The sequence below is a fragment of the Choristoneura fumiferana genome, chromosome 18 (genome assembly GCF_025370935.1).
Source record: "Choristoneura fumiferana chromosome 18, NRCan_CFum_1, whole genome shotgun sequence".
NCBI classification, from domain to species: Eukaryota; Metazoa; Arthropoda; class Insecta; order Lepidoptera; family Tortricidae; genus Choristoneura; species Choristoneura fumiferana.
Window position 1 is genome coordinate 13,514,318 of NC_133489.1, and position 20,769 is coordinate 13,535,086.

The following is a 20,769-nucleotide window of genomic DNA, read 5'->3' on the forward strand; positions in this document are numbered from 1 at the left end:
AAGAAATAAGATATGTAGTTTGAATAGAAACAAGGGAGATATTTACATAGAAACTTTTATAATATAGTTATGCTTAGTCATAAAATAAAATTATATATTTGTACTAAATGTACACATACTCATTAAGTGTTGGCATATTATAACTTACTTATCCTCCCTTTCTTATATTTAATAAATCTTGGTAAATTGGAAATTACTGTACTGACAAGTACCCTGAATTCCTTTGGTAGCTTCTTTTGTTGTCTCGCCTGAAATAAAATATAGACAATGACTTAACTGTCCTAATTTTATGGTTAAATCAAGAAAATGGTGGCACTTGATAGAATTAAACCTTATGAAGCATTACTACAAACCTTATTTTTCATTATAGGTGCTAAAGCAGACAATTTATCTACAAGGTTTAGTTTTGCTGCCAGTACATCAGTTTCGTCTTCTGAATACAAGTCTATAATAGTATCCAGTGCCTCAGCCAGGACCCACACTTCATTTTCTTTATGGGCTTGATCTAGTATGAAATCTGTTATAGTGCATATCACATTTGCTGTTGTTTCATTTAAAGAATTTACCAATAGGAGAGCCAGTAATCCAATCATACGGATGAGATTTGATCTTATTTCTGGTACATTGCACTCTCTAATGCCTGTAAACATCATCTGCAATACAAAGTTTAATGGAATTAATTCATGGTAACAATTACCATTCAATCCGTAAAATAAAATACAAATAGAGATAATTTACCTCTAAATCTGACACAGCCAAATCACTGAATAGAACTGTTCCATTGGTGCTGCCATTCTCTCGTAGCTTTATTTTATCTAAAGATGCTCTCATGACAGCTGTGGCTGACTCCAGAAGTATGGCATCAGAATTCTGCTTGAAAACTAGTTTTCCAGCTTCAACCCAAATTTTGTAAACACCATTTACACCACCCAGATTATCAAGAGGTAAACTTGCCAACATGTTGTTGACACATAGGAGAGATCTTGTTTGTAGATTTTGAAGCCTGAAATGAGTGAGTACAAATAAATATTACTTATCTGCATGTTATTTCAAAAATATTTCAAAGTAGAAAATAGTAATAATGAAATTACTTTTTGTAAATTAATGATGAACCTTCATACTCTTTCAATATCATGGCCACATTTTCTGCAGGCAATTGAGTTTTAGTCCAAATTTTATCAAAGATATCGAGAGTGATTAGAGCTTCCAAAACTTCTGTAGGTAGCTTATCTTCAGCTAGTATTGAGCTTTCACCATTGCAGGGTGGTTCATCATCACCCATCTCTTCACTATCTGATGATTCTTCTCCATCCAAGGAATCATCTGCATCTGCAATCATACATCTTTATGATTTTGGATAAGAAATTATTTTTGAATCTGGATGGTATATTTTAGTTATGCATATTTTTGGTATTGACTATAAATTTTTTTGAAATTATGGAAGGGAAACAAAACCGAAAATAAATTGGATATGCGGAATTCTGCCAGTTTAGACTCGACCCCTTTCCGAAACTTTATTGGATTTAGATAGTTTATTTTGTACATCTAAAAGTTTCAGTTACAATTACAGAGTATATCAGAGATATCCCTGCTTTGGACAAATCACAAGGGCGTCGCTAGCCCATGGCTCAGGGGTGGGGCATGTTGATATCGAGAACGAGAAAAGTATGAATTGTAGGTATTTATTGGGATTGGTGAATTCATTCATTCGAGTTTCGGTTTCGACGTACAGAAATGATCGATCAAGCAAGTCAAGTCAAAGACTTAGGACTGGTTTGGTTGCTTAAATTTGGCATTTTTTTTGGAATCTGTAGGGGGGGGGGGACAGCTACCCCATCCCTGACGCCCTTGAGAAATCACCTGTTAAATAAAAAAATTGTAGGATGGTAGGTAGTTTTTAAACCAATAAGGGTAATAATATCTCAACTGCTGCCCTTCCTCTATCTTTATTTTACACTAGAGTACACCCGCGGCTTCGCACGCCTAAACTATTCGATCTAGTAGTTACAATTGAAATTCCGTGATTTTACAAAATTCCTCTGGGAATTCCCAAAATTTAGATCGTGATCTTCATTGAGGTTATGTCAAGAACAACTATCCAAAATTTTAATACTCTAAACCCAGCGGTTGAAATTTCAAGATTTTATCCCTATCCCGTGGGAATATCAGGATAAAAAATAGCTTATGTGTTATTCCAGACGTCCAGCTACCTACATCCCAAATTTCATGACCCAAAGCCCAGCGGTTGTTATTTAGAGATTTTACCCCTATCCCGTGGGAATATCGGGATAAAAGTAGCCTATATGTTATTTCAGATGTCCAGCTACCTACATACCAAGTTTCATGATTCTAAAGCCAGAGTTATTATTTCGAGATTTTATCCCTATCCCGTGGGGATATCGGGATAAAAAGTAGCCTATATGTTAATACAGGGTATATATTACTGTGTGCCAAGCTTAATTCAAATCCTATCAGTAGTTTTTGCGTGAAAGAGTAACGAACATACATCCAAACAAACATCCATCCATACAAACTTTCACGTTTATATTAAAAAAGTAAGAAGATTAAACTAATAAGTTGGACTTACCTTCACAAGAGCAAATATTCGCGACAATTTCCACTGAACTCTGCTGAGCGTCTAATATTTGCGAGACTGATTTTATATGGTTTTCCAACACCTGTGCTGCCTTGCCTTTAGGAGCAGCCACTTTACCATCACTAGCTGGCAAAGGTACATTGCTAGAAAGCTGGTTACATGCTTGTCTGTGGTCTACAGACAAAGTTTTAGCCAAAATTGAGATGATCTGACTGATCACATTACCAGGAAGACTTGATATATTTCCACCACATGTGTTTATAATGACACCAGCTGATAGAGTTTTTACTAAGAGTATAGAAGGCTCATCACTTTCTAATGATAGTAGCACTTGCAGTTGTCCCTCGGAATTTGACTTTATTTTCTCCATGGCTGGTGGATTATCTTCAACAACTACAATCAGGCATTGTAAGACGGCAGTGACAATGTCATTACCAAATGTTGTCAAATCCAAGTATCTGGGCAGTATATCCAATATCCTTGACTGCCCCAAGTATTTGATGGCGAGATCTGCAAAAATAATTAAACTTTAATCAACAACTATCTACAAATGCCTTGTCAATGATTTAACTAGATTAGTAAGTTATAGTTATTTTCATAAAACAAACTAATTAAATTCTTATCTTTACTAATATTATAAATGTAGAAGTCAGTTTGTTTAATACCTCTTCATGCCTAAACCACTGAACTGATTTAGATGAAATTTAGTATGAAGATAGTTTGAGACTTTGGCAAGGACATAAATTGTATAGTTCCTGCAGGATAGCAATAAATTAATTCTTCGCAGACAGAGTTGCAAGCAAAAGTTAGTATTCAATAATAGCAATAACATGATCTATATCTTTACAGGGTGTTTGGTAGCTAGGTGCAAAGCTTTAAGGGGGTAATAGCCGAGGTATTTTTGAGCATTTTTAGCCATATAATATATGGCTAAAAGTGGTAAATTTCACTAAAATTTCTAAATTTACAAGTAAAAAAAAAACAAGTTTCGGCTAAGACATATACCCTGTATAATAAAAACTAACTATATACAAGTACCTGAACTTTCGCACAAATTCCATAATAAATTGATGCACTGAATAAATGTATCTAAATCCTCATCTTTACTTTTTGAACTAGGATCTGGAGTAAATGTTTCAGTGTGCTGTAAAAAAAGAACAAACACAATATTGACACAATTGCTTTTTAATGATTATTTAAGAAAGTGATTTAAAGATATCAAACCGTAAATTCAAAGTCTAAGGGGCTGTTTCACCATCCATTGATTAGTGTTAACTGACGGTTAAATAGAGACGGCATCACACCTAACCGCCAGTTAACACTAATCAATGGATGATGAAACAGCCCCTAAAGCTTGTGCTTTTGTAAACCAAGCCATCAATCTATGGGAACTATATTTTCTGTCACTTAAATTTAGATATGTCATTAAATTGCGATACCCTAATTATTATATCTATCCCTAAGAAATATATTGGTCATCAAATTAATCAAATATCTGTCTCTATGTATGAGTCATATTAATATAAACCTGTATCCTAAATTATAAATTGATCATCAAAATTCGATCACCAAAATAAAAAGAATCTGTCACCTAATAAAAAGATCAGATCCTTAATTTGATGCTTCTACCTATTCGACTAAGGCAGGTCTGGTTAAGTACGACGACGAGCGAAGCGAGGAGGTGTTAGGTAGAACTGCAACCCTCAGTGTGCAACAACAATTTTTGCTAATACTTGTATGATGAATATAAATGTTTGTAGTAAGTACTTGAGTCTTCGATGTTTGTATGTATTTAAGTATATATGTATGTATGTCTACTCGTTGTTTAGCACCCATAGAACAAACTTTTCTTAGTTTGGGGCTGGCTCAATTGGTGTAATTTGTGAGAACTAGTGAGAAGATATTATTATTATTATTTCATTAATTGTAAGTATATCATTATCGTCAAATTTCAGTTCAATTATTTGCAGATCAATATGATTTTCCAGTGATTATAATTAATTTTTGGAAGCCATTTCTATATTTTTTGGTGATTCAGTTTTAGTGACACATCTATTATTTTGGTAATGTCCTAAGAGCACCATGGTTCTCGCGAAAGTCGGAGATACACAAATACTTAAACACACCTACCATGAAGAAGTAGTCGTCCGGTACTGCAAGAGATACAAAGAGAGACTACAAACACACATAAACGAGCTTGCCAGGGACCTATATAATGGTTACGATGCATAATGGTTCTTAGTCATATGGCACAAAATGCATAAGTATTTTCATAATGTACACGTTCAAAATCTATACAGTATGTTTTCGATAATGGTTGAAATACATACTAGACACTGAATTTTTACAAAGAAAAATGAATATATTACAATTCTGGTTTGCTAGTTTTGGTCGTAGTTGAACCTAACACGCTCCTCCTCGCTACGCTCGTCGTCGCACCTAAAGTTTCTATTCAATTAATGATCAGACTTTAGTTTAAAATGCAAGGTCTTGTTAGACAATACGGCTTTCGATCAGTCGGTATCTTATAGGTTAGGTTAAGTTAGTGTTTTGTCCAGGCGCGAAGCGCTTTAACTACGCTGAATAGGCTACGCTGAATAGGAGCTCCGTCGACATTGTCTTACAGTCCTTAATTTTTTCAGACTTTAACATGTAAATACAACGTAAATAGACTAGAGATGATGATGAACCTATAGTACCTATGTATTTTGACCATTATGAAAAACGTACTTACCTACTCACCCTACTATAGGAATTTTAATTGTTATTTCTTTCAACTATTATATATTCTGATTGTTATATTCTGAACATATATATTGTGAACTTAGTCATTTTAATTGTATGTATTTCGACCAATATGAAAAACGTGCTTTATGAATTTTGATTAATATTTATTTTAACCATTATATTATTCAATTTTCGGTATTTCAACTGTATGTATTTCAACCGATATGTATTTTAAATTTATACATTATAATATGTACCCAATTTAGGTGACAGATCTACTATTTTAGGAACAAATATTATTTATTAGGTCGCCGAAAACGCATTTATTAGGTGATCAATAAAATCATACTCTTAATCTATTGGATGAGGGAAATATTAATTAGTGAAAAGAAAAAATTAAAGAGTCATCTATAATGGTATATAAGATCACATTTGGTCTTTTTCCCAGGAATTACATCCAATATCCATATTTATACTAATACTAGCTTTTGCCCTCGGGTACGCCCGCGTGGAATTCGGTCATCGCGCGCTGTTCCCTCAGGAACTGTGCATTTTCCGGGATAAAAAGTAGTCTATGTCACTCTCTGGCCCATAAACTATCTCTATGCCAAAAATCACGTCAATCCGTCGCTCCGTTTCGACGTGAAAGACGGACAAACATACAGACATACACACTTTCGCATTTATAATATTAGTATGGATTATAAAGAAGAAAGATTTGGATTATTTTATTCTTGGATGTTTGTTACGAATTAACTTAAAAAAAACCGGCCAAGAGCGTGTCGGACACGCCCAAAATAAGGTAGCCATTACGAAAAAATTAAGTAATATTTTTCTAAGGATTTCGTATTTTATACGGAATCTTTCAAGTTTAGGTATATTTTATACCTCAGGCTGCTAGTTACTCATAAACTACTAATAATTCTCAAGCAAACTTAGCCGTTATAGTTTTCCTTGAAAGTTTGATATACTTACTACCATCCTGATTTTTTTTTAAATTTTCCACTCACCAGTTTAGATTTTAGAGGGAGGGGGGGACGCTCGATTTTAATGAAAATTTGCACTTTAAAGTTGAATATTTCGCAAACAAATCACTAAATCGAAAAATCGTTTTAGCAACCCCGTAATGGTTTTAAAAGACCAATCCAACGATACCCCACACTATAGGGTTGGATGAGAAAAAAAATATCCCCCATTTTATGTCTATGGGAGGTACCCTAAAAAAAATATATTTGAATTTTTAATTGTACCATTTTGCCGGCATAGTTTACTTATATATCCGTGCAAAATTACAGCTTTCTAGCATTGATAGTCCCTGAGCAATGCCGCGGACGGACGGACAGACAGACAGACAGACATGGCGAAACTATAAGGGTTCCGTTTTTGCCATTTTGGCTCCGGAACCCTAAAAACTAGTACCGATTTAAAAAAAAAATCATATATTATACCAAAGTGCCATAGGTTATATTACTTATATTTCAGGGTTCCATACTAAAACTTCAATAATGTGACTTGTCAAAAAAGTTGCCATAAAACATCTCTGTGCTGTGGAAACTATTGATGATAGAACAAAAAAATGTTCTATGATATTAAAGATTATATCAATATCTACAAAAAATGGCATATTAAAACAACAAATATTAAAATCAGAATAAAATAAATATTTAAGGGGGGCTCAGATACAACATGTTTTTTTTGCTGTTTTTTGCTTGATATTAATAAAAGCAACAAGTAGTTGCTTGAAATATTCACAGAATATTTATTTATATATACATTCACTTTAAAATAAATAATTATATTAAAATAAAATGAATATTTTTAAGGGCATATCCCATAGAGCAAATATGGTTTTTTTTGCCGTTTTTTGCTAATGTCTAATGTTGTATGAGTACAGAACCCTTGGTGCGGGAGTCCCACACGCACTTGGCCGGATTTTTTTATTTTGCCCGTGTTAAGCCGGGGCATGTTGTTAGTTAATATTATAAATGCAAAAGTGTGTGTGTTTGTCCATCTTTCACGTCAAAACAGAGCGATGGATTGACGTGATTTTTAGCATAGAGATAGTTTATGGGCCATGAAAATATCAAGCATCTGTCACTTTCCAACAAAAATGTCTAAGTGACATTACTTTTGTTTGTTCCATCCATTTGTACCAGCTCTTGTGAATCAATCTGTACTATAAACGGTTTTGACTGTATTTGTATTTTTTAAAACACTTACCTCATGGAAATAACACACAAGTGGGGTCATGACATCTTGTTCCAGCAGCCCTTCACATGCCTCCATCCCAACAGCAGATAAATTCCTCAATGAACCTGCAGCTGCATTCCTGACTGAACTAGCCACATCAAGCAACAAGGGAGCCACAACTTTAATCAAACCCTTTTTGATCACCAACTCTATATTTTCTGGAGTCTCTATCAACATAGCAAAGGTTTGGAGACCACAGTATTTTTCTTCTACGTTGGCAGTCTGAAATATAATAAAATTTGATAATATTTCTTGCATGCACAGTTATATACGAAGTGCACACGCAACCAAAATTTGTTTGCTGTAGCAACTACTAACAATAATGTCAGCCACAATGCTCCCATACAGCGAATGTGTTGTCTGTTTAATGCCCTAGGTCAAGACGTTGATATTTTTTACCAAACACTAGCCACATATACGCAAAAAATATCATAGCAATAAAAATGTACTTGGCAAATTTTCTTTTGTAGTTCTTAGTATTTAGTTTAAAATTTGTGTGCATGAATTTTGAGTGCAATTGTAATTGTATTGTAGACGCTGTAATTGTTTCCATTTATGTATGTTAATTTCCTCTGTGTTGTTTACAATATGTAATTGTACCGAAATAAATAAATAAATATGACAAATTGTTTAAATGTTTTAAATTCCACATTACTCAAAGTGAAAGAATAACTACAATATAGTATTACTATGTAGTTTAGGGTTGCCAAACATCCCGGTACACCATGACATGTCCCTGTTTGAAGCATGGTGTCCCGGCCGTTAAGCAAATTGTTCTGGTTTAAAAATCATAGTTATTTAGTAAGGGGTTGTACTTGGTAAATAATAATATACCTACAATAAACACAACTAACGCGTTAGGTTATAACATAGCCGATAACGTGCATTTTCCTTTGTAGCGAAAAGCGCCTATGAACAGAGAACCCGACTGGTGGGTTAAACTTGTTTTGTGTTTAGGCAAGGAATAAACCTTTAAAGTTACCTATTGTTGTAATAAAAGTTCCTTTTTTTCTACCTTTACTACTTTTTCTTTAAATGTTGTTACCAGGGAAAGGCCTAAAGTGCTTATGCTAATTAACAGTAGTAGTAATACAGGAAATGATTTAGTTTAAAGTTTGATTTGATTTTAGTACAAATAGAAAAGCATGATAAAGTTTCATAATAATCCAAGAATTTGCTTCTATTTCTAACCTGTATCTGATCGAGGATTGTTTGGATAACATTTTCTTTAGAATCAATCGCTAAGTTTTCTTCAATGTCAGAGTTATCTGCTAGCTCGGTTTTCCGGGCGTTTTTTGCACGCCTTGGTTTCTTTACTTTACCCATATTATTGGAGAATAAATATAAAGAAATATATGTGAAAGGTTAACTGTGTTGACACTCGCTCGCACCGCACCGCAGCACCGCAACCGCACACGCGATCTTTTGACATTGACACGAAAGAGGACTATTTCTTTCGCTTAAACCGTTTTTTTCTTCTCAACATGAAAATTACATTCCCTATATACGGCAACTATTATAGTACCAGTAGTTGAAACAACCCTTCGATAAAATAGTAACACCAAATAAGTAGTCACATCAGAAAATAATCTCTGTAAAGCAGACTTATTTGCAAACAAGAAAGACGCCTCTGTCGCGTTGTTAATAGTAGACACAAGATGGCATGGCGATAGCGAATGTTATTTACTTAAGATTAATAAAATTTTACTAGTATTTTATGCAACGGTTGTATAATAGGGTTCAAATTATAAAAAACCGGCCAAGAACGTCTCGGACACGCCCAAGATAGGGTTCCGTGGCCATTACGAAAAAAATCAAGTAATATTATGTGCGTATTACCAGAAAAAGAGCGTATCTTCACTGCACTTACGTCCTTTTGTTGAGAAGCGCAGTTTTTCGGCAATAACTCAAAAACGGTATATCCGATCATGTTGAAACCAATTTTCGTTGAAAGTATTTATTAAGCGTTACCTTTCCATATTTTTTGCATATTTTTTGGACAAACAGTTTAAAAGATAGAGGGGGGGAGGGGGGCAAAATTTTTGCTACTTTGGGAGCGATTATTTCCGGAAATCTTCACTTAATCAAAAAAGTTTTTGAGAAACCTTAGTACCTTTTCAAAAGAGCTGTCGAACTATGTGCCACACGTTGATGAGAGTTAAAAAAAAAACAATTTCTGTTACAGTATAAAAATTTATTTTTGTAATTTAACTACAAAACTAAATAGCGGCTTTTACAAGACATCTGTACTCCAAATTTCATTGATATTCATCTTGTAGTTTTCGAGTAAAATGCATGTGACATACGGACGGACGGACAAACAGACAGACAGACAGACGGACTTGACGAAACTATAAGGGTTCCTAAACGCCACGAGCTTTTTTTGACTTACTTATACAACGTTGCATACAATGTATCCATATACAAAATGTAGTTGTGGCGCTACCTAACAATCGGAAGAGATTAGGTATCCAGCGGTATGTTTTGGCCGGGGGCTTCGTCCCGTCCCTAAGTAATTGCCCGAATTGATTTGGTCCGCAGGGGGCGGCGACAGGCTGACGTGCGTGTACAGCCAGCAACACATATATTAACTAGGACGAAGACAACAAAAAAATATTAAATAAGACTCTATTGCTAATGGTGTAAGAGCCAGAATAAATCTTTTAGTTCTGGTTGAATGGAATCGTTTACTGCTCACTGTACCATCCTATACCTACCTATTGACTCATCGGTTTTTGTTCACCTAAATCCCGCTTTCGCCAAATTACTGGAAAATCACTGGAGTTGAATTACCATTGCTTACGGAGAATCGTGTGGTGTAGTTATTAATGATTGTCGTACTCGTACATAGAGACGTTCTAGGGACGGGCGGATAGATTGGATTGGACCTCCCTTTTCTTTGCTTTGAGCCACTTTATGCTAGTTTTTGTCGCTGGTGTAAAGCATACATGTACCTATAAAATAGAAAGGGACAGATGCTTTCATTCATGTCCGCGATAAACACTAGTGTGATGTCTGTAGCCTGTTTGATTTAAGTCAACTATAAAGGCCCAGTAGGTCTAGGTACTACGAAATTCGGAAATCGAAGTTCGTATCGTACCGTCCCTCTCACTATCGCTACACCTCTCACTAACCCTAACAGCTACGACTACGTAAGACAAATTTGATGCCGTTGGCTATCACATTGGTTTTGTTTCATCATAGGTTTAGGTTTAGATCAGTGTTTTTCAAACTGTGGGTGGCGGCTCCCGGGGGGTCGCGGATGCCCCTTTAGGGGGTCACGGTATCTTTAAAATACTCTCACCGTTATCACCCGTTATTATTCAATGTTCGTATTACCAACGTAACTATTTCAAACTAAGGGGAGTCGCGTCCTGAAAAAGTTTAAAAAACACTGGTTTAGATCATTAATTTATTCTGATTAATTTGCAATTAATATCAGTCTGAAAATAGGCCACTGTAGAACAATAGGCCTCCCCCATAGATCTCTATAATAGAGCATCGGTTGGAAGTGGCCTTCACCCACCGTGAAGCCGCGGCTTTAACGCACTTTGTTTAGCAACGGGATATTAGTCGGTTGATGGTAACTATTGGTTTTGATAATGAGCTAGTTAATAGTTCGAAACGCGTCAGTGTAGTAGAGCGAGCGCTCCTCTTGGTCAACCCCGGCGCTGGATATGTGTCGTACGCACATAGCTGTGGTGAACGGTTTTAGCAGAGAAGCAAAGGTAGTAAGTGTAGTTCATTGATATGGACCTCCGCAAAGTAACGCCTGAATCAACCAATTTTATGTGTCCACTAGCCTTAACCCGCGGCTTTGCCCGCATTAAAAATACCTGATGCATGCTATCTTAACTGAACTGTTGTATATTATGCCCGTGCGATTTTTGAAACAAAAACAACAGTTTACTTACACGACTCTTGCTACCATGGCACGCAATAAATAAATGTCTTACAGTTTGGCCTGAAAAAGGTTACGGTTAACCTACCGGGATATCAAGTATCTCATGACTTTGTCTATCTGTACGCCAAGGTTCATGTAAATCCGTTGAGCCGTTATTGCGTGGTTGAGTAACAAACATCCAAACATCTTCACAAACTTTAGCATTTATAATATTAGAAGGATAGGATAAGATAGGTAGGATAGGACAGGATTACGTGTGTTGAGAGGTAAATCCCTGTGCGGCGCGCGGTTTGGCCACGCAATGCACACGATTATAAAGAAACCGCTCGCTGCGCCGCCAGTGCAAGTATGGCCATGTCCGTGCCGAAAGACATTTTTTACCCCCGACGCAAAAAGAGGGGTGTTAAGTTTGACGCCAATGTCTGAGTGTGGCATCGAAGCTCTCAAACGGATAGACTGGTTTTAATATCTGCGGCTTTTTTTACCTGAAAGTGGGGTTCTTTACGGTGGGTCTAGTATGGTATGGTTTTAGCTATGTTTCAGTTCAACCGTCACCAATCAGTTCAACCGTTTTTTTAAGGGTTCCGTAGCCAAAATGGCAAAAACGGAACCCTTATAGTTTCATGTCATGTCTGTCTGTCCGTCCGCGGCTTTGCTCAAGGACTATCAATGCTAGAAAGCGTTTTGCACGAATATATATGTAAACCATGCCGACAAAATGGTACAATAAAAAATTCAAAATATTTTTTTCTTAGAGTACCTACCCTCCTAGACCTAAAGTGGGGGTGATTTTTTTTTCTCGTCCAACCTTGTACTTTGGGGTATAGTTGGAAAGGTCTTTTAAAACCATTAGGGGGTTGCTAAAACGATTTTTCGATTCAGTGATTTGTTTGCAAAATATTCAGCTTTAAAGTGCAAATTTTCATTAAAATCAGCGGCCAATCCCTCTAAAATCTAAACCGGTGGGAGGAAAAATTTGAAAAAAATCAGGATGGTAGTATAAGTATCAAACTTACAAGGAAAACTATAACGGTTCAGTTTTCTTGAGAATTATTAGTAAATTAGTAAATAGCAGCCTAAGGTATAAAATATACCTAAACTTGGAATATTCCGTACAAAATACGAAATCCTTAGAAAAGCATTACTTAATTTTTTCCTTATTTCGTTTGGGCGTGTCCGACACGCTCTTGGCCGGTTTTTTAAATACTGCATTTTGAAATGACAATGTCGGGGATTTTTCAGCTTTTCTAATTTGGACAGGTTATTTTTATTCGCCAAGTACTCGGCTCTCTACACCTGCCTGCTTATCTCATTTTTCAAAACCGGAAACTAGGGATTGCGCTCAAAGCCTTATCAGACTTTCCGATTGTGTCAGCACACATTGTTAACTTTACATATCTAATTAGATACGTCTGTGATCGCCGGAGATAAGATCCGTATTGTTTGGAGCCGGGACTGTCGGTGTAAAGGCTCTGTCACACTGAGGATGCGGCGCGACTTTCAAGTAATGAGGGTGTCTGTGACAAACTAGTGGAGTTGTTATGAGTCCATCTGACAATTTTGACTTGTGTCACGTTTATGATTGGTTAAATAACTAAATAAGCCAACCTTAAGCCAACCGTAAGCAAGTCCTCTCGCTACTAAATCTAGCCAATATTTCGCCTGTCAAGAACCCTCATTGTACGCTTAGTATTGTGTATGTGTATAGCGTGAGTGCTAACATAGAGAAAATACCCCCAGGTTATGCTCGTCTGCACTGAGCTGCGTGTGCCGCGATGCCGTTTATTTTGAATAAAAAAAATAACATTATTCTAGCGTTTTAACCGTCTCATTTCTCTGGATAGGTCCCTCTCCCTGGTTACATACTTATTTGAATATCGAAAATTAAAATACCTACGGTTAAAATGTCCATGTTCAAAATATCGAAAATTAAATTATCGATTGTACCACAATATCGAAAGTTGTTATACCTATGTATGGTCAAAATGTCTAAGATTGAAATGTCGATTGATTAAAATATCGAATGAGTAAAAATATCGATAGCCAATATATCTAAGTTATAATAATAAATAATAGTTATGATAAGTCTAAATAATAATAATAATAATAATAATGATATTTTTATTTTGTATGTACTTTTCTGTATTTTACTTCTTATAACTATTCTTATAATTTAAATGTGACCAGGGGGATAAGGCGGTTGAAACGCTCGAATAATGACGCAAAACTATATCCATGGGAAGGTAGATTTGTGGCTGGACCAAGGCTGGACGTTTCAATTTTTTTGTTATTTTTTTTAGACAGCGCTCTGATCAGACGCATTTTTAACCCCCGACGCAAAAAGACGGGTGCTATAATTTTGACCGCTATGTGTGTCTGTCTGTCTGTGTTTCTGTCTGTGGTACCGTAGCTCTTAAACGGATGGACCGATTTGAATGCGGCTTTTTTATTTGAAAGAAGGTTTTCTAGCGATGGTTCTTAGACATGTTTCATCAAAATCGGTTCAGCCGTTTTTAAGATATTCAACTTTTATTTATTCTAGTTTAGGCTAAGTTTAGGTGTATTTACATTCTCATCAGTAGGTAGCATTGAATTTTAGGGGGAAACGTATTTACCTCAGTGGGAATCTACATTACAGCCACAGAAATGTTACAGCTTTCAATTCTTATACTTACTCTACCTAATGGCGGCTACGTGGATTTGACCTTAGAATCTAAGTAGCAAAGTATCGCTCCAAATGTCATTATGTAGAACCTAGTCGGCCCATCTGTACAAGCCTATTAATCTTAACCTTATATAGCTCAGCTCTAGTGGAAAGCCACCTTTATAGGGGAGATATTGAATTGGATGAGCAAACAGAACCCGCCGGGCTGGCGCCGGGAAGTGCCAGCTTAGGGCACGTTCGCACCAGCGCAGTCACGACTCTGGTACCCTGCATTAGCAGACTGAATAACAATCCACGTATCTGTATGCACTACGGTATTTCTACAGGTAAGACTAACTTAGAACATACAACTACATATGTATACTAAAGTATTTTGCCTACAGCCCATAGCACGAAAGTCAAGCGCTGACCGTTAATTTCTGCGCACGTGACAGTCGCGCTAGCCTATCAACGCTTAAGCTTGCCAGCCCCGCCGGCCCTACTGTGCATCCCTCCCCCTGCGATACCTTGTCACCGCTAGACTTACGTAGCACGGGGTACACGCAATTAGTTACAAGATCAAAAAGTATTTAACAACCATGAGAGATTTACTAAACATCAACAAACATGCCCCTTCTAAAGAAATTTCATTAACATCTATCCTTTACGTACATGATGAAAATGAAAAGGATGAAAATCACCAAGTCTAAAATGACCATTTCATATAGATACATCGCATCTAGGAAGTATCTAGGTATGCTATTATTAACAGAACTACAATGAATTAAACAATGATGTGGGCGCATCTTTACTAAGGTTATGCTGTAGTTTAGTCAGCAAATGTGCAAGCTTCGCCGAACTTAAGATGCTTCTGAAAAGTTGAAAGTTTCTGGGATACACAGAGGGGGATCGACATTGACAGAGGACTTCTTTCTTGACGGACCGTTAATCAATATCCCGACAGAGATCTATTGCATCCTCGCCAAGTAAGTAATACCTATCCAAGTTTATATTTGTACAACTCAGCAGAGCAGACATTCATGTCCATGACTTACTAATGCTACATTTACAGGCTTGCCGAAGCTTGCCAAGCGTCTACCAACTCCAAGCCCATACAAACGCTTGAATGCCATTTACAAGCTTGAAAGGTTGCAATGCAAGCGCGTCAGTGTATTCTGGACAGCAGGGCTACTCCGAAACTCGAAACTCGAAGTTCGTGTCGTGCGGTCCCTTTGACACTTATACTATTTAATACGAGAGCGAGAGGGACCGCACGACACGAACTTCGAGTTTCGAGTTTCGGAGTAGCCCTGCAGGCAAGCATAGCAGACGTGGATCTCAAAGTTGCTTCGGCTCTTGTGTTGAGCTTGACATATTTTTATTTAAAGAAAAAGGATAAAAATTCTTCGTTATTCCAATAGCATTCATAATGGTCACTAATAAAATGTATTTAATTTGTACATCCGTACGGCGTGATCTCCAGAGCGACACAAAACACGAGCCAACGTGTAAACACGTCGCAAGCGCTTGCCGCAAGTTCCTGTGATGTGTTGAAAAACTGACACCGGCCCGGATCGGTGGCAGGCAAGCGCTGGCAAGCTCACGCAAGCCTATCTAAACGGGCCGTTTACACGCTTGTGCTGGTGAGAGCTTGCCAAAGTTTGGCAAGCGTGTAAATGTAGCATAACATTTATTCTTTACCTATTAAATTCTTTCAAAAAAGCTGCTTACGTAGGTACTTTACTTACAAATACTTTTAGGGCAAATTGAGTGGAATACTTACATAACAAAGAGTCACATTGTTTGCTGAAAATAAACTACGAATCCATTTGTATTCAAACGTAACTGCCAAGTAATCACTGGATCAAGTCATAACTGCAAGTGCATTTGATGTAAGTTATTTATTATGCAAGTGAAGTAGCGAACGGCGAACCAAATATAGGTAGATACCCTAAAAATAGCGGCCAATATTGACATCCGCAACAGGTGTGGCATCCCAATCTGGATGAATTACTTCAATATTTACGCGTGACATGTTTCAGTTATGCCATATTGTGCCATAGTATTGCCATAAAGAACTTGTGAAAAATAACAACGTTTATAGGAGGATGAAAGATGCTAAGAAATAAACATTCAAGCATAATTTTAATTTTATTGTTTTATTGTACCTTCGGGAAAGTCTGCTTTTAGCATTTTCTTAAACCGAATGATTTATCATCCAAAGCTAGCTTTAAACCTTCTTATATTGTCTATAGATATTTTACAATTTTCAGTGGCTTGAAAGGCTGTAAGCAAGCCATAAGTAAACTAAAAAAAAACTGTCAATTTTGTCATTTTTACATTGACATTGGTATTCGCGGTTTTTTTGCAGATCGGACGACGTTAGTTCTCTCTCTGAGTAGAGTAGGTAGTCTGTGAGATCGGAGTACGGGCTGTTTGAGGGGTCCATATTGACTCTAATAAATATTTATTACTTACTAACATCGGAACTCATTACTAAGAATACATCTCAGCTCATAAAAAAATCCTTCATAACAGACAAATATCATGATTTTCTTATTAATAATGGCATTAATAAGAAAACATTTGAACTCATAATATTGTTTTAAATCGTTAGTATAAGAAAATATGTGAAAACCAATATCAGTATGAACAAGGTGTATGATTAGTGATATTATGAATTCCGATGATTGTGTTTCGATCGTTAGTATTAAAAAAAAATATGAAGAGTGATCGTTATGATGTAAAATGGTATGAGAAACATTTTCGGACTCCCGATAATAAGAATTAAATAATATATATAAGTAATAATAATTAAAAATTAAGATTTTATTTCATTCATTAAAAAAATATTAATGTGTCTTTTATTTATTTTATTTCCGGCGCAAAGTTTCTAAGCTGCGGGAATCAATGTCCAAAGCACGCGCATTTTGCAGTTCTTTTTTTTATGGTATAGGGGGAAAACGAGCAGGCGGATCGCCTGATGGTAAGCGATTACCGTCGCCCATGGACACCTGCAATACCAGAAGAGTCACAAGTGCGTTGCCGGCCTTTAAGGTAGGAGTACGCTCTTTTCTTGAAAACTTGAAGGTCATATCGGTCCGGGAATACCGCAGGCGATAGTTCATTCCAGAGTTTTGCTGTGCGAGGCAGGAAATTTCTGGAAAAACGCACAGTAGAGGACCGCCAACCGTCTAAATGGTGAGGATGGAAGTGTTGTCGCGTAGGTCGGTGGCGAAAGGATGCGGCAGGGATCAACCCGAATAACTCCTCGGAGCACTCCCCGTTGTACATGCGAGTTCCAGGCTCTCAAGTATGTATGTGCTACCTACTTTAATGTTCAAAGGCTTGGACTCTAAAAAAATATCCATTTCTTGGCGCGCCTAGTAATAGCACACATTACATGCATAGGTACTTATAGGTACTCAAGACATTTAGTGTCACTAAAATTCGAACCAAATTAAAGACATCGCTAAAATCAAAAGGCGCTCATAAATTAACGAAAAAAAAATGCACCAGGTAAATTTATTTACATCGACATTCCTTTTACATAAATATCAGATTAATGCGTACCTAATAAAAGGCTTGGGCGCGAGAGGCGGCGTCTTTGACTCGACCGCAGCTCATTTACATATGTTTCAAAATCTGGCCGCGCTCAGGCCTGACTGACTGAAGCTAGTGCTGTCTGCATCACCTGTCGACATTTAAATTATTTTAAAATGCATGCATCGATTCGGTGATTGCCTTTTGAGTGGGACGAGTGTTTGAAGATTCTTGCCAAATGACGTAGACGAATGACTCGCTCGAGATACACGGCAGCGTGTTAGCAAAGTTTAAGTTGAAGAAATACCGACACAACTGCTTAGCTCAATTCTTTTGGAACGGATTTCAATTCTGATTTGATTTTATTTTTTTATTATAACTAATAATAATACGCAGTGCAGAAATAGGTTATCAGGAAAATATCACGTCATACTGCGGAATTCTCTACAGTCAAATGTAGAATAAATATTCAATATTTCGGCCTATTTATGCCTGGTTGAAGTGGTTACCATCGCCCATAGACATCTACAGCGCCATCACACCATCGACTGCAGATGCGTTGCCGGCCTTATACGGTCGTACCTATATGACCTAACAGTGTTTAAAGTTGAAAAGCAAATCACCATGTGTAGAGGCCCTTGTACTTCCCTTGTACTATTATTTATTTTGTGGTAGAGGTAGACATTTAATAATAGGTAAATATAATTTAGCTTTTAGAAGTCCTCGTTTTACTTTCCTTTAGATATTTATTATTATTACCCCCTGTTTCACCATCCATTGCTTAAATTTATTTCACGGATAAATGAGATGCCGTCTCTGTTTGTTTTGTTCGAATAGACGGAGAGGGCATCACACACATTTATCCGTCATCGAAAACACAAATTAAAACATAGATGCACAGAAAAACCAGAAAAAGAGACCAGCGCTGGGAATCGAATCCAGGCCCTCAGCATTCCGTGCTGCGTACTATACCGCTACACCACCACTGGACAGGAGTACAGACACAATTTTCTCCTATGCACCACATATCTCAGTTTGTTTGTTTCTTATTTAGTCACTTTGCACCTGTTTAGTACTTGGATTCGATTCCCAGCGCTGGTCTCTTTTCCATGTGCATCTATGTTTCAGTTTGTGGTTTCGATGTGGATTTTAGAGGATGACCGTAAAAGTAACAAAATTTGGAGTTGTAATAAAAAATACTCCAAAAACCAATCTTAATTTATCCGTCAATTAAAATTAATCAATGGGTTGTGAAACAGCCCTCTAAAGTTTTTTCTGATCAATGAATTTTATAAACGAATTATACAAAAAAAAAACAATTTAACTTTACACCCAAATGTGCAAAAAAACAATCGATGTAATGGCTGTCCGTTTGTACGTACGTTGACGTCACTAAAGTGCAGCAAGCGGCGCGGCGGCGCCCGGTAGCCGCCTCTCGAGCTTTCTTCATAAATCAAAAAGTTGTTTTTGTGTGTTATCTGCGGATAATCGGCTGCTGCTACCGAACTGCCGCCCCTCCCGCCACCATCTCCCACTACCCGGATGGACATTAACTTTTTGTCGAATTTTTGTGGGAATTAAAAGTTAACAAACTGATTATCATTAACATTAACGTGGCCGCTATCTGCCGCTGCCTGAGCCGCAGTAAATGGAAGCCATTAGGGATTTTTGTAGAACTGATAAAATGAAACGGATAAATGCGTACGGTGATAGACAAACTTATAATAGGAAATGTGACTCCTGCAGTTTGGAATGTGCAGCGTCAATTTACTAAGCATTCGATGTGTTTTTATTTCTTGTTTTCTCTTATCTCTTACTTAATGCATAAGACCAAGCCGGGAGCAAAGCCAGGCCAAAATTTTAACCTTGACATTTGAACAAGATATTGACATAGATACCTTACCCTACCTACTGAGTAGGTATTTTATTAACATCGTGATAGAGTAAAAAAAATCCTAAACGTTATTTGCATATTTAATGGACAACGAGAATGCATAGGCGCTTCGTGATTAATGCGGCCGTGGTTTAGTTAGATGCACATCAGACACTGAAGCCGGGTCGCGTCGTGTTCGTGAGCGTGTCGTGGCTCGTGGTGCCGGCGCGACGTGTCAGCACATCTACTCGGCTAATTGCACCCCCGCGGCGTGATGGATGCTCCGGCCCGCCCCGCGCCCCGCGCCCCGCGACACACCCCACAGGGGTCGTTCCCAGAAATTCCATTATCAGCCTGCGGCCGCCAGCTTGCCCGTTTCATTTGACGACGAGCCGACTCTTACAATCGATGCATTGCCGCAGCCCGCTCGCTGCACTGAATACGACTTTTGGGATGCAACAACGACTGAATTAACGACACATTTCACGTTAGAGCCGAAATTCAGAACTTATTGAATTGAATTGAATTTATTCAGAAACAATACAAAGATTGTGTTTGAAAGATTGCATATAACTACATCACATTATTTAGATTGCACTACTATGTATAACTTGATAAAACATACTTTAAATCTACTTCTTACTTGTAACACGCATACAATTTTAATATACGAGTACTTACCACCAATTGTCGGCAAAAATTTCGTCAACGCTGTAGAAGCACCTTCTCAACAAAAACAACTTTAATTTATTATGGAAAGCCGTACTGTTGGTGGGTAATGATCTTTAAATCAATGGGTAAGTAGTTTGTTGAATTTTTTTACAGTTTGATGCATAAGTATATAGCCCAGTTGCTCCTCAACTTTGGGCTTCGGGCTAATTATAACGAATTATAAATTTTGTAAAGTGGAAAGCCGAAACACCAAATACATTACAATGGCTTTGATGAATTTGTTTCCGCATATAAATAAATAAATAAAAAATAAATACATGAAAGAACTTATACTGGTACTAAAATAAATAAAACTAACTGTAATGTAATGTAACTTATGTATCCTTGGCGCCATACTAAAACCTAGTTTTATAGATAGACATGTCAGGTTTACAGTTCCAACAATGAAACATCCAAACATTCTTAACTACCATTATTATTTTATGGGACTATTTTTACGACGACGAAGCCAAATCCATAACATCTCGCCAGCCGTAGAGCTGTAAAAGATACACTCTTGG

General features: G+C 37.0%; 1 protein-coding gene across 2 annotated transcripts; it reads right to left on the reverse strand.

Annotated features, from left to right (window-relative positions):
* Window positions 1-39: 39 nt before the first annotated feature.
* LOC141437576 (HEAT repeat-containing protein 3) lies at window positions 40-17,803 on the reverse strand. 2 transcript variants are annotated; one of them, XM_074101009.1, is made up of 8 exons: window positions 17,695-17,803; window positions 7,544-7,795; window positions 3,635-3,740; window positions 2,588-3,106; window positions 1,092-1,329; window positions 739-1,003; window positions 354-653; window positions 40-248 (listed from the first exon to the last, which is right to left on the reverse strand). In XM_074101009.1, exons 2-8 carry the CDS (start codon window positions 7,748-7,750, stop codon window positions 138-140), a joined length of 1,746 nt encoding a protein of 581 aa, XP_073957110.1. In that variant the 5' UTR covers window positions 7,751-7,795; window positions 17,695-17,803; the 3' UTR covers window positions 40-137. The 2 variants fall into 2 exon arrangements, with proteins under 2 accessions (XP_073957110.1, XP_073957109.1); XM_074101008.1 differs by lacking the exon at window positions 17,695-17,803 and adding an exon at window positions 8,765-9,006.
* Window positions 17,804-20,769: the final 2,966 nt, after the last annotated feature.